The 13268-nt window shown below is 43.4% G+C and overlaps 1 protein-coding gene across 2 annotated transcripts in view; it reads left to right on the top strand.

The window, feature by feature from the left end:
- The window catches only part of CAMSAP3 (calmodulin regulated spectrin associated protein family member 3), a 198659-nt gene that overhangs the window by 149797 nt on the left and 35594 nt on the right, over positions 1-13268 (top strand). For both annotated transcript variants that reach the window (XM_033916157.1, XM_033916158.1), the window contains 3 exons: positions 296-389; positions 2699-2744; positions 5182-5261. In XM_033916157.1, coding sequence (XP_033772048.1) covers positions 296-389; positions 2699-2744; positions 5182-5261 — 220 coding nt within the window. The remainder of the gene's footprint in view (positions 1-295; positions 390-2698; positions 2745-5181; positions 5262-13268) is intronic.

The following is a 13268-nucleotide window of genomic DNA, read 5'->3' as shown; positions in this document are numbered from 1 at the left end:
TTATTAAAATCCATTCTTATTCACAATTTTTAGAAAGCTAAAATGATTAATGATTATTCTGTAGCTCACTGGAAATGTCCAGTTTTTTTTCTTTTGAGACCCGCATCGATCCGTGAGGTTTTGCGGTCCATAAATGTAATGTAATATACTCACTGTTTTCAGCCTTAGGTCCCGGTGAGTTGCTGGAAGCAATGACATTGAATGCTGGCTCTGCAGGCCTTGATTGGGGCTCAACATTACAAAAACTTGCTAAACCCCCCCCCACCCCCCCCCCCCCTTTTTTTTTTTCTTCTAGGTTAACATTGGTGCCTTCCTGGCTGAGCTCTTCCTCTGTTTTGAGGTACTGAAACCAGACTTTGTTTCTCCCAAGGAGGCAGCTTACTTGAAAGGTACGTGCACAGTATTAGACATTCCTAAAAAGTGTATGCTGTGGGCAGCTGAGCATCCTTCAAGTGATGTGTTGGTTGTTTTCTGTGCAGGTTGTGGTAACTGCAATATTAACCACCAGTTGAGACATTATAATCATTGCCTCCGCTTCATGCCTCCCAATCAAATTCTGTGAATAATAATAGCCTTGGGTTAATTTATTTTAAAATGATGCATATAAATCCAATAAATAAATAGTTGTAAACAACAACACTAGGAGACATATAAAAAAAAAACCTATGTTGGTCACCAAACAAGTGTCTGAAGGAACAAAGACAAAACAGATGGCATTTATGAAGTACAGAAGATTGAAGAAAGAAAAACATAGAAAAGAATACCACATAAAACTCAAGAGTGAAGAGAAAAATACAGCTGGCAGAAGCACAGGTGAAGGAATAAGTGGCTAGAGACAGAGGTGACGAGACTTTTTTCAGGTATATTGGAGAAAGGAGGAAGGCTAGAAATGGGATTATGAGACAGAAAACTGCTAAGAACCGACGTGTCGAGTTGTGAGGAAAAGTCGGACATATTAAACACATACTTCTGTGTTCATATTCTCAGCGTCAACAAAAGAGTCGTTGCAATTTTACTTGCTAGGCTTGCCATCGTGTTCCAACTCCTCTAAAACTAGTTGTATACCTCCACGTATATATGTGCTCATGTGGAGGTATACAACTAGTCTTCGAGGCGTTGGAACGTGATGGCAAGCCTGGCAAGTAAAATTGCAACGACTCTTTTGTTGACGCTAAGAATATGAACAAACTCAGTTTCTTGTGTCATTTTTAAGAATTTATTAAAAGTATGTACTGTAGTGACTTTTGGGACACCCTGTTTTGACTGACAAAGACTGTAGTCGGTCAGCTGGCGCCGGCATCTCTTCTCTTCCCCAGTGTACTGCGGCACACCTGAAATCTCAGGAGACACACTGGTGTGCCACGGCACACAGTTTGCGATACACTGCTCTAATGGAAGGGAGGCTTTTGTTGCCTGTCATCTCCTATACTCCAGTCCTGCCAGATACTTTACAGCTAGGACAAATGTGATTTGTATGTGTAGTGTTTGAAAATGTCAAGATGCAGGAGGGTTTCTAGTAGGTACAAAAGGTAAGAAGAAAAATCTTAAGAACTGAATAGAATCTGTATATACAGTGGTGTAGCGAGGGTAGGATCTACCCTGCCCTATTCACACACACACACCCCACCACGAGTGTACTTTCCCTCTGCCTCCTGTACCTCTTTAACTTTTCACTGGCACGAGAAGCATCTCCAACCTGCTGCTCGCACCAGCCTCTGCTCTCCCTCTAGACATCACTTCCTGGGGGGTGGGGGGGTGGAGAGGAGAGGTGCCAGCACCCCCACGAAGACCGTGCCCGGGGTGGTCTGCCCTCCTTTATTAATAATAATAATAGCTTTATTTATATCCCGTCATACCTTTTCAGTTCAAGACTGTGTACAACAAGAAGTGCTGTAAAGACAGTGAGGTTAATCAGTTAGATTTGGGAAGGGGGTAGATGGACAGTTAAGAGACGGGACAGTATAGGGTAGGAGGAAGGAACGTGTAAGACGAGGTAGGTGATGAGCAGAATAGAAGGGTCAGGTAAATTTGTCGAATAGGTGGGTTTTTAAAGATTTCCTGAATGAGTGTTAAGTTAGTGAGTTCAGGATTAGGTCAGTTGAGGTGTTTTTTCCAGATCCCTGCTTGAAAGGAAAGTTGAGGAATCTTTTGTCTTTGCATCCTTTGGGACAAGGAAATGTGAACAGAACTGCCTGGGGTGGTCCACCCCACTCCCCTTTTCCATGCGGAGAACTTCTCTATTTTCCTGGACAAAACTTTTATCTTACCACGCTAGCGTATGGAGCAATACCTTAAGTGCCCTATTTGTGAATTCATTGTCTGATCAAATGTTTAGGAAATCTGTGAAACCTTATTTGTATGACAAATTTGTCTGAGAAACCTCTATTTGCAGATCCTTTCCCTTACCAAATGTTTAAGGAAACCTGTGAAATCCTCATACGTATGACAATTTTGGCTTAATAACCCCAACCATGCAAGTTATATAATTAGATATGTATTTCATCTGCGTCTGGCAGATTCTCTTTATTGTAAACCGCTCTGAACTGTTAAGGATATAAATAAAATTATTATTATTGTATACAAGGAAAGATTAGAGAGAACTGCAAGTCATATTTTTCTCTGACTGGATTAGACTTGAAGAAAAGGCAGATGATGGAGCAGAGTATTTGTGTATCCTGATCCAATTACTTTCTTTCAGAATCTCCTGGGGTGAACAACTCTCCTTCCCCTCTCAGTGGCAGCAGGTGAGTCCCTCTAACCACCATCTCCCTTGCAGTCTGTAGTAACAGCAGCGATCAATACCAACCGGGGCAGTATCTTTATTGATCTTTCTCCATCCCACCCTGAGTTTCCTGGTTCCCCTCCCCCAATCAAGCTCCATAATAGTTGTGAACAACACTTTAAGACGGTGGTTCTCAAGACGGCATCAGGACACACCTAGTCATTCAGGTTTTTAAGATACCCACGAGATGGCTTTGCATTAGAAGGTAGTGCATACAAATTTCTCTCGTGCATATTCATTGTGGATATCCTGAAAACCCGACTGGCTGGATGTGTCTTGAAGACTGCATTGAGAACCCCTGCAATAAAGACTGTTATTTTTATACCATTCCTTTCTCCTATTCGTTTGTTTCAGACCTAAGGAGATATTGGCATTTTTAATTTTTTTTTTTATTTATTTTAAAGCTTTTACTGCTTGTATTGACTTTGGGGAGGTGGTACTTTATTGTCATGTGACTATGGCATCAATGCCCATAAAGTGAGCATACAATGTGGACAACTGACAAAGGGAAAAATTGCCTCCCTCAATCTGCCAGCCTCTTGTCTTTGTCTGTCTTTTCTCTTAAACCATCTTTTGTCTATCCCAGTGATTCCCAACCCTGTCCTGGAGGAACACCAGGCCAATCGGGTTTTCAGACTAGCCCTAATGGATATGCATGAGAGAGATTTGCATATGATGGAAGTGATAGGCATGCAAATTTGCTTCATGCATATTCATTAGGGCTAGCCTGAAAACCCAATTGGCCTGGTGTTCCTCCAGGACAGGGTTGGGAACCACTGGTCTATACTGGATGAGTGTAGTCCGCCTTCCCTCTTTTTCCTTTCTCTTGCAAGTGTAGGCAGAACTATTGATAGAGGTGAGTGAGTCAGGTTCATAACCAGAGTGCTATAATGATGGGCACCTGAGGATACAGGCCAACTTTCCATTACCATACCCCACTTCTCTATTTTCCTTAATCCCTTGGATTTATTTGTGCCCTCTTCAAACTATCCAGTAACAGCCCAGCTTTCCCTATATATATATATAAGTCTCCCTCCAACTTAGGAATCAAGGAAACTATTATATCTTGGCATCCCAAGTCCTGTAAATTTTCTTCACACTTCTACCTCTAACCCTCTGTTGTAGTTCCTTCCTATTTCACCTACTGTAAACCGCGTCGAGCTCTACGAACGTGGAGATGATGCGGTATACAAACCTAAGGATTAGATTAGATTAGATTATATATATCCTTGTGCTCTTTAAGACTCTCTCCCCACCCTTCAGCTGCTTGTCTGCTATATTCTGAGGAATATCACAATCGGATATTGGACGCTGTAACGCAGTCAGCTCCTTTCCTCACGAAAAGGCCCTTCGTGGATAATACCGTATGTCTTAGCAGGCTGAAGCCAAAAATCTCCAATAAAAAGCAAGCAGCAGAGAAGTTGGCCAATAGGAGATCCCACATTCAGGATCGTATCTAGATAACGTGGTACCTTGAGTAATGGTTGCAATAGGGATCCCTTCCCCCAACAGGCTCTCTGCCTGCTCTCTCCCCAAATGGCACAGCTCCCGTGGGTCACAGCAAGGCTCAAGGCCCAGCAAGAAGAGGAGGCCGATCTTCGGGCACCAGCACCAACGCACAGGACATGTCTGTGCCGGTGCCCAGATGACAGTAAGCAGCGGTGGGGGGGGGTGCCCGATCGCGGCGGGAGGGAGGGTGCCGGATCGCGGAGGGAGGGTGCCCGTAAATCGAGCCATGCTCGGTTTCCGAGGCGCCAATTTTGCGAATGTTTTGCTCGTCTTGCAAAACACTCGCAAACCGGTGCACTCGTAAACAGAGGTACCACTGTATTTATTTATTTTATTTATTCATTCAATTTTCTATACCGTTCTCCCAGGAGAGCTAAGAACGGTTTACATGAATTTATTCAGGTACTCAAGCATTTTTCCCTGTCTGTCCCGGTGGTCTCGCAATCTATCTAGTGTACCTGGGGCAATGGGGGGATTAAGTGACTTGGCCCAGGGTCACAAGGTGCAGCGTGGGTTTGAACCCACAACCCCAGGGTGCTGAGGCTTAAGCTTTAACCACTGCACCATACTCTCTCTTCTATCTTCACTGGCATCTAGAGCAGTGCAGGGCTTGCCTCCCTTCCCCCCCTCCCCCCCCGTAAGAATTTTAAATGTTACTTCTCCCGTACACCTAGCATGAGTAGACTGCATAATGGAGAATTTGAACAGGGTCTTCTCATTAAACAGGGTCTTCTCATTACATATACTGAACCTTTCAGTATATTTTAGGGGAAATTATCATCTCTTGTCGAGATCTGATTTTGTTGGCTGATCTTTCTTGAAAGAAGAGGATTGTGCTTAATTTTGATTTGGTTGACATGATATATATATATATATTTTCTTTTTTCCAGCTGTGGATCTCCGGTGTTCACCTTCCATCATCCCATTCTCTCCAGGGGTCATTTGCAGTCCCCCACACAGCGATCTGCAGGTGAGGGCTTTTATTAATGATTAAATTAGTGCTTATCAGTCTTTTTGTGGTGTGTGAACCCATGATCACAGCCAATTAATATTGTTCGACTTTCAAGGTGGTGCAGAATGATGCTGTGGAGAACCCACCTAGGTCCATGATCCCAAATGTGGTTTTGTAATCCCCTTTTTGAATCCCAACCCACAATTTTGGAAACTCTGGATTAAACTTCAAGGTGAATCCTTTCCACTGATTGGTGCATGTGAAGCTTTATTGTATGATTCTTGCCATAGTCAAAACAAAAACATAGAAACATAGAACATAGAAAGATGACGGCAGAAAAGGGCTACAGCCCACCAAGTCTGCCCACTCTACTGTCCCACCCCATTAAGTCAGAGTGCTGCTCGACCCACATAGAGATCCCACGTGGATGTCCCATTTATTCTTAAAGTCGAGCACGCTAGTGGCCTCAATCACCTGCACCGGTAGTTTGTTCCAGTGATCCACCACCCTTTCTGTAAAGAAATACTTCCTGGTGTCACCACCAAATCTCCCTCCTCTGAGTTTGAGCAGGTGCCCCCTTGTGACTGAAGGTCCCTTAGGAAAGAATATGTCGTTTTCCACCTCGACACGACCTGTGACGTACTTAAATGTCTCAATCATGTCACCCCTCTCCCTGCGCTCCTCTAGAGAGTAGAGCTGCAATTTGCCCAGTCTTTCCTCGTATGAGAGACCCTTTAGTCCGGAGACCATCCTAGTGGCCATTCATTGGACTGACTCAGCTCGAAGTACATCTTTACGGTAATGTGGCCTCCAGAATTGCACACAGTACTCCAGATGAGGTCTCACCATGGCTCTGTACAGTGGCATTATGACTTCAGGTTTACGGCTGACGAAGCTTCTATTGATACATCCCATCATTCGCCTTGCCTTGGATGAGGCCTTCTCTACTTGTTTGGCAGCCTTCATGTCTGCACTGATGATTACTCCCAAGTCCCGTTCTTCTGAGGTCGTAGCTAGTGTTTCTCCATTCAAGGTGTATGTTCTGCATGGATTTCTGCTGCCGAGATGCATCACCTTACACTTCTTTGCGTTGAAGCCCAGCTGCCATGTTGAGGACCAGTTTTCCAACTTGATCAGATCCTGCGCCATACCATCTGTGAGATCGCTTTCACCTACTATATTACACAATTTGGCGTCGTCAGCAAACAGTGCTACTTTTCCCTGAAGCCCTCGAGTCAAGTCCCTTATGAATATGTTAAAAAGGGATGGTCCCAGGACTGAGCCCTGCGGTACTCCACTAGTCACCTCTGATGTCTTAGAGAGGGTGCCATTGACCACCACCCTCTGAAGTCTTCCACTCAGCCAGTCATTAACCCATGCCGTTAGTTTCTCACCTAACCCCATCGATTTCATCTTGTTTAATAGTCTACGGTGTGGGATACTGTCAAATGCTTTACTGAAATCCAAGTACACTATGTCCAGAAACTCTCCCGAGTCTAGCTTTCCTGTCACCCAGTCAAAGAAGCTGATAAGATTGGATTGGCATGACCTGCTCCTAGTGAATCCATGTTGACAGGGATCCCTCAGATTCCCCTCATCCAATATCGTGTCTAATTTCCCTTTAAGTAGAGTTTCCATGAGTTTACACACTATTGATGTGAGACTTACTGGTCTGTAGTTCGCAGCCTCCGCTCTGCAACCTTTTTTGTGCAGAGGAACAACATTGGCAGTTTTCCAGTCCAGGGGGACTCTCCCTGTACTTAGGGAGAGATTGAAGAGCATGGCTAATGGTTCCGCCAAAATATCGCATAGCTCTCTGAGCACTCTTGGGTTCAGATTGTCCGGTCCCATGGCTTTGTTCACCTTGAGTTGATGTTTATTGGAATAAATAAATAATCCACATAAAAATGTCTAGAGCAGGGGTAGGGAACTCCGGTCCTCGAGAGCCGTATTCCAGTTGGGTTTTCAGGATTTCCCTTATGAATATGCATTGAAAGCAGCGCATGCAAATAGATCTCATGCATATTCATTGGGGAAAACCTGAAAACCCAACTGGAATATGGCTCTCGAGGACCGGAGTTCCCTACTCCTGGTCTAGAGCCTGAACCACTGGAAACATATGGGCCCAATACGGTCCATGTTTCGACACTATTGTCTTCCTCAGGGGTCCCTATAGGTCCTATAAGCAGGCTTGTGGATTAAATCCTAAAAACAAACGAAAACCTCTGCGCTGGTGAGATGTACTCGATAGCAAGAGTGGGTCAATAGAGTGGGCAGACCTGATGGGCTATGGCCCTTATTTGCCGTCATCTTCTATGTTTCTATGAGTGAGGAATCGGGGTCAACTCTCTTGTATTCTTGCCATAGTGTCCATTCCTTCCTCATTTACTACTGATGTCTCTACCTTCAGGATTGGCAGAAGATATTTTTCTGTAATTTCTTTGAGATGAACCCACTGAATAATCTACAATACCAGAGCATGAGAACTAAGAGCCATTTAAAGTCCTTTGGTAAAGAGACTCATTTGCCATTGGTGTAAGAATTGGAGTTCTGTGGATCTCCCAGAAATCAGGCTTGGACCAAAGTGTGTGTGTGATAATTTTTTTAGCCACTCTGACAGCCACATATATTGCCAAGTAAGTGGTACTAGTCAGTTGTTGTGGTATATCAAATGTGAATAAATAAATAAATGCCTGCAGGTCAAAGCCTGTTGTAAATGCACTGCCATTGCTTTCTATACCTTTATAAATTTCCACAAATTTCCATGATTATGAACACAATAATGTGGAAATTTGTATGCACATGTGCATAATTTATGTGGAAAATAGTGCACATGTATCATTGCATAATTCCCCAGGATGTATATAAGGCTGCTGGAATAGAGAGGAGATGAGAAGCAAGATGGCCGAGGTGTAGTTAGGACGCCGACAACTCATCTCCCTGCCAGGAAAATTTCCTCTCTATCCGAGTCTATCAGAGATCATATTGATGTCTAAAAGTAGGGGGAGAGCGGCTGCTACAGCCAGGCAACCCGAACTCACCCCACGACGGCAAGGGACGATGGACAGCTTCATCACATCTTCGCTTCGGGGCGAACCGGCATTGCCGAACCGAAGGGAGGTTTTGGCTTTCGGGAGCGAGGTATCGCTTAGCCCAGCAGGACCACTCCCTCCCCAGCAGCCACGAGAAAGGGAAACTACGGTGGCTCAGAAGGGATAGGAAGCCACTTCCCTTACTGAGCTGGAGGGCTCTCCGGCGTCCCTGGATTCTCGAGAGGCAGCAGAAGTGAACGGGAAGAGGGTAGAACTGACCATACCAGAAGGAGGACAGATTCCAGCGGTCCCCATACTGGAAAGGCCAGCAGAGTTCACGTTGGAGTCTATCTGGAAGGCATTAGATTTCTTGTACCAGTTATGTTCAGGAATGCTACCTCTAGTCAAAGAACAGGAGAAAAAAATTGAGTCTTTACAGAAAGGAATGAAGAATCAGGGGGTAAGAATGGATTCCTGGGACCAACAGGTTCAAGGGATACAAAAATCTCAAGTTACCTTAATGCAATTTAGACAATTGGTAGTAAGGAAAGTTGAAAATATGGAAAATTATACTAAAATGCTAAATTTTAAGAATACTCAACTTTCTTAAAGTACTGAAAATGTCTTCTAGAAATTTATTTAATAAATTTCTTAAGGAAGTATTTAAATATCCTGATTCGGGACTTCCACCTCTACATAAAATATATTTCCTTCCAGTATCAAAGAAGGTTTCACAACCTGAGGTGTTACCTGACCCAGCGAGCTTAATGGACTTAACAAGAATATTGGAAACTTCAGTGGTTGAAGCCATCTCGTACTCAACACTTCTGGTGACTTTTGTCTTTCCAACAAGACAAAGAGGAGCTTCTTAGGCTGTTTTTTTAGGCTTAATGAGGTGACCTTTATGGATTCTAAGATCTCCATGTTCCCAGATGTTTCAAAACTAACTCAAACTAGAAGGAAAGGGTTTCTGCAATTGAGACAATCTGTACTGACTTTGGGTGCTAAATTTCAGCTTGGGTACCCTTGTAAATGTTTGATCCTTTTGGACCAACATTCATATATCTTTTTTGACCCTGTTCAATTACGGTTTTTCCTAGAGGGGAAAGGAGTTATTCCTTCCAGTACCCCCACGCGGACTTAGTCCTTAAATAATCTAGAAGATGTAACACTGCTTTGTTGTAGTAGTATTGTATATTTTCTTGATATTCATCAATTCCCATGATGTAATGTGAATTGCTTTTCCTATATTGTGGACTTTATCTGAGAGATTGTTTAATTTATAAGGAATCTTACTTACTTATTCTTTTTTAGATTTTGTTTCCTGTTTAATTATGTGTTAATCTCTCTTTTCTTTATATATATATACTGGAACGGTATATTTATAAAATCAATAAATAAATTTTTAAAAAAGAGAGAATGGAGATGAGATATTCTATGATGTCTCTAGAGGTCTTTTCCCATGCAATGGGAGCAGAGATCCTGAATTAATGGGTAGTCGCCCAAAACTGTGCGTTTCCTTGCTGAAACTGCCAATTATCTTCTTGCACAGCTCCACCTTGCCTCCTAGAGGGCTGTGCTGCAGCCCCTCGGTTTTCACTTCTGCAAGTGAATTGAGATGTCTTTTGATCTGCTCTGATTTATTGTCCTTTAGAGAGCCATTTCTCTGGTTCTCAGTCTTGATGAGGACAGTTCCTTCCTTTTTGCCGAAAGTAATTTTGGCTTTCCAAGTTAATCAAGTGGTCCGGTTGCCCGTGTTCAGTCCAACGGGTTCCAAAAAAGATGTTAAGATTTTGCAGTTGCTAGAAGTCAAGAGTTCTTCTCTCTTCTCAGATACCTCGAAGTGACCAGTGAGTTTTGATTGGTCATTCGTTTGTCTTAACGAATCCGAGTCAGCGCAGAAAGCCAGCTTCCAAGGCTTCTGTTTCAAGAAGGGCTCGCATGGTGATATCTTCAGTGTACATTGTGAGTGGAAAACCATCTCCGATCTCATTGAAAGCACACTCCTCTAAGGAAATGGCAGTTTCTTGGGTGGAATTCTGGGCGGTGCTGCCTGAGATTTGTAGAGCGGTGACATGAGCCACCCTCCATATTTTCAGAGTGGTACAGGATTGATGCAGTGGCTTGCCTGGACACAGGCCAGCAGCAGGCTCATTTGTCCTGCCTCAGACTCTAGGGACTGCTTGGCTACGTCCCATTAGTTCAGGATCTCTGCTCCTGTTGCATTGGGAAAAAAGATTAGGTTCTTACCTCAATAATCTTCTTTCCTGTAAACGGAAGCAGAGATCCTGATGCTGCTGTCACATGCTTCCTGTTTTTGAAGAGTACTGTGATAGACTGCACTGCCTGCCTCAGACAAGTGTGTATTAACATCTGTTTGAATTCCCCCTTTCAAGCAGGGTCACAGAATGCTGAGGCTTCTGAAGTCTTAAGAGCCTATCCAGAGTTGGCATGAAACTCCTTTACTGTTAGTGCAGGTTGCACTCGGGTAGGTGTTATTCCTAATGTTGTTCCACTTTGATTTGCATTAAAATATTTATATCATGTGGTTTAAGCATGTTACTTACAGAGCAGAACAGAGTTATAAGAATTATGCGGTGAGTATTCCCGTGCCCCTTCTTTCTGTGTGGTGTTAGTGACCTCCATTGCTTTGGAACAAACTGAAGGGCTGCAGCACAGGCCCCTGAGAGAAGAGTTTGAGCTGTGCAAGATAATGATTAGCAGTGTCTGTAAGGAAACTCATGGTTTCAGGGTGACTTCCCATTAATTCAGGATCTCTGCTCCCATTTATAGGAAAGAAGATTTGAGATAAGAACCTAATCTTTCTCTATAGCTCTTTTTAGTGCAATAGTATGTCATTCTGGACAAGTGGGTGTTACCCAGTGCTCATGGATCTTACAGAAGAGATCACTTTGCTTTTTGAATCCCTCCTACTTCACAGAGGGCTCTGCTGCCCCCTACAGATTTTTTTTCCTTTTGCATGCGAATCGAAAGGAGTGTTTCTGATCTGCTTAGCTTATTTCTTTATTTTTGTCAGTTATTTGGGGGATTTCTTTTCAGTTTTGCTTAATTTTGGTGCTGAGAGCTCCCCTAGCTGAGGGTCCAGCTCTGCCTGCATGGAGGAGAAGCAAACTGAGGTCTACAGCTGACAGGCAAGTCCTTTATGTTGGCCAGCCTGCAGAGGCCTTTTTGGAGCTCAGGGTTCATTGTAGCATTGCTCGCCTATTGCACTGCAGTGGCTTGAGCGCAGGCTGTTAGGCATCCGTAGAGGGCTCAGCAGGGTCTTGCAGGATGCCAGCTGTGTTTCACCTCACCCCTTTCACATCCACGGGTTTGGAGGCTGTCAGAATAGCAGCCCAAAGATTCAGCGCTGGAAGGACACACCATTATGAGGCAGTGATTTCTTTTTTCCAAATCCAGCTACCTTTGGAGCTGAGAACATCTTCTCAGAGACCAGTTGGTCATAGCAGTTCCGAAGCACTTTGCTTTTGAGGCATGGCTCTTGCATGCATGGCGTTAGCATGCAAGGATACTCAGAGGTAATTATTGCTACTCTGCTCCGGTCTAAAAAAAAAGAAGCTGACAAGTTTCTGCCTATGCTAGGACTTTCAAAATAAAACAAAACACAAAAAAAACCCTCATCAATACTGGGCAAGTTTCTCAAATAGTATCTTTATATAACATTTAAAAGCTTTTAAATATTTAAATGTGCTCATAAGCTCTTAAGCAAGGCGCCACAGCAGCGGTACAATGTCACTGGAAAGGTGCTTGAATTTTAATCATTTAAAGCTCATTAAACCTATGGCCGCCCAAATTAGATTGATATAATCCAGACAAAAAATAGTTAATGTATGTGTCAAGAAATGTGTCCAGATTAATATTGAATTATAAACCTGACGCCTCAGCCCCACCACTCCACCGCAATGTAAAATTCAAAAAGCGGGAGATTTATTGTGGGAGCCTCATCATTGGCTGTCGGGTTTTTATCCTAAATTTATATATTTTTATATTTTATATTTTTTTAGTAAATTTTCAGTATATATATATCAGTTTTTAAACTTAGACTTTAAGAAGTTTTAAGAAATAAATATTCTCTTTCTGAGTATCGTGATTTTGATTTTGAAAGTACTTGATACTTATCTCAGCGTTAAACCCAGGGAGTCAGACCCGACATGTTTCACAGCATTTGTGTTTTATCAAGGGTCTCCCTATGGAAAAAATATTAAAAAAGAGAAAAAGAGTCACATACAATTGTGTGCACTACTCCCCCCCTATCTGAAATTGTTTCACTATCCGTAGTAGTTCAAAAATGTGTGCTTACCGAGGGCGCCGCCGCCTTCCGACTCCACTACTTTCATGAGAAAAGATGGCGTCGGCGTCCTCGGGCCGAAATTTAAATCCTCCCTCGCTGTCATATAAAACTCCTCCCCCTGCATTCAATTGGTGCTCGCAAGATTATACCGTCCCCCACTCTATACCGATGTTTAATCCGTGGGGTTCAACTGTGTCTAAAGAAAAAATGTATCTCTGTTCAAATTCATTTAGCTTAACAGGATCCCCCCGCCCCTCCCGTCCTGTTACTTTCTTAATAACCCGCCATTTCAACTCTGTCACTGTATGTTTAAACCTTAAACAATGCTCCACCAAAGGAGCTTGCATGATCTTATTCACAATTCGAGATTTGTGCTCAGTTAGCCTGATTTTTATTTTTCTGCTCGTGCGCCCAACATATATAAGTTCGCACGGGCATACTATGACGTAGATCACCCCCTCAGAATCACAATTAGTGATATGTTGTGCCTTCAGAATATCGGGACGACCCGGAACATCCCAAGTTTTTCCTTGGATGGCTGAGGGGCACCATTGGCATCTACCGCATGTGCCGTGGTTACCTTCCACCCCTTCTCTGTCCGGACGGGTACCGAACTTCATAAAGTTCAATTGTTGGCCCAGTGTGTTACCTCGGGTGTACGCTATCATAGGGAAAGAGCAC

The sequence above is a fragment of the Geotrypetes seraphini genome, chromosome 12 (genome assembly GCF_902459505.1).
Source record: "Geotrypetes seraphini chromosome 12, aGeoSer1.1, whole genome shotgun sequence".
Taxonomy (NCBI): Eukaryota; Metazoa; Chordata; class Amphibia; order Gymnophiona; family Dermophiidae; genus Geotrypetes; species Geotrypetes seraphini.
Note: the sequence above shows the minus strand (reverse complement) of the source record. Positions and strands in the feature narration are given on the sequence as shown.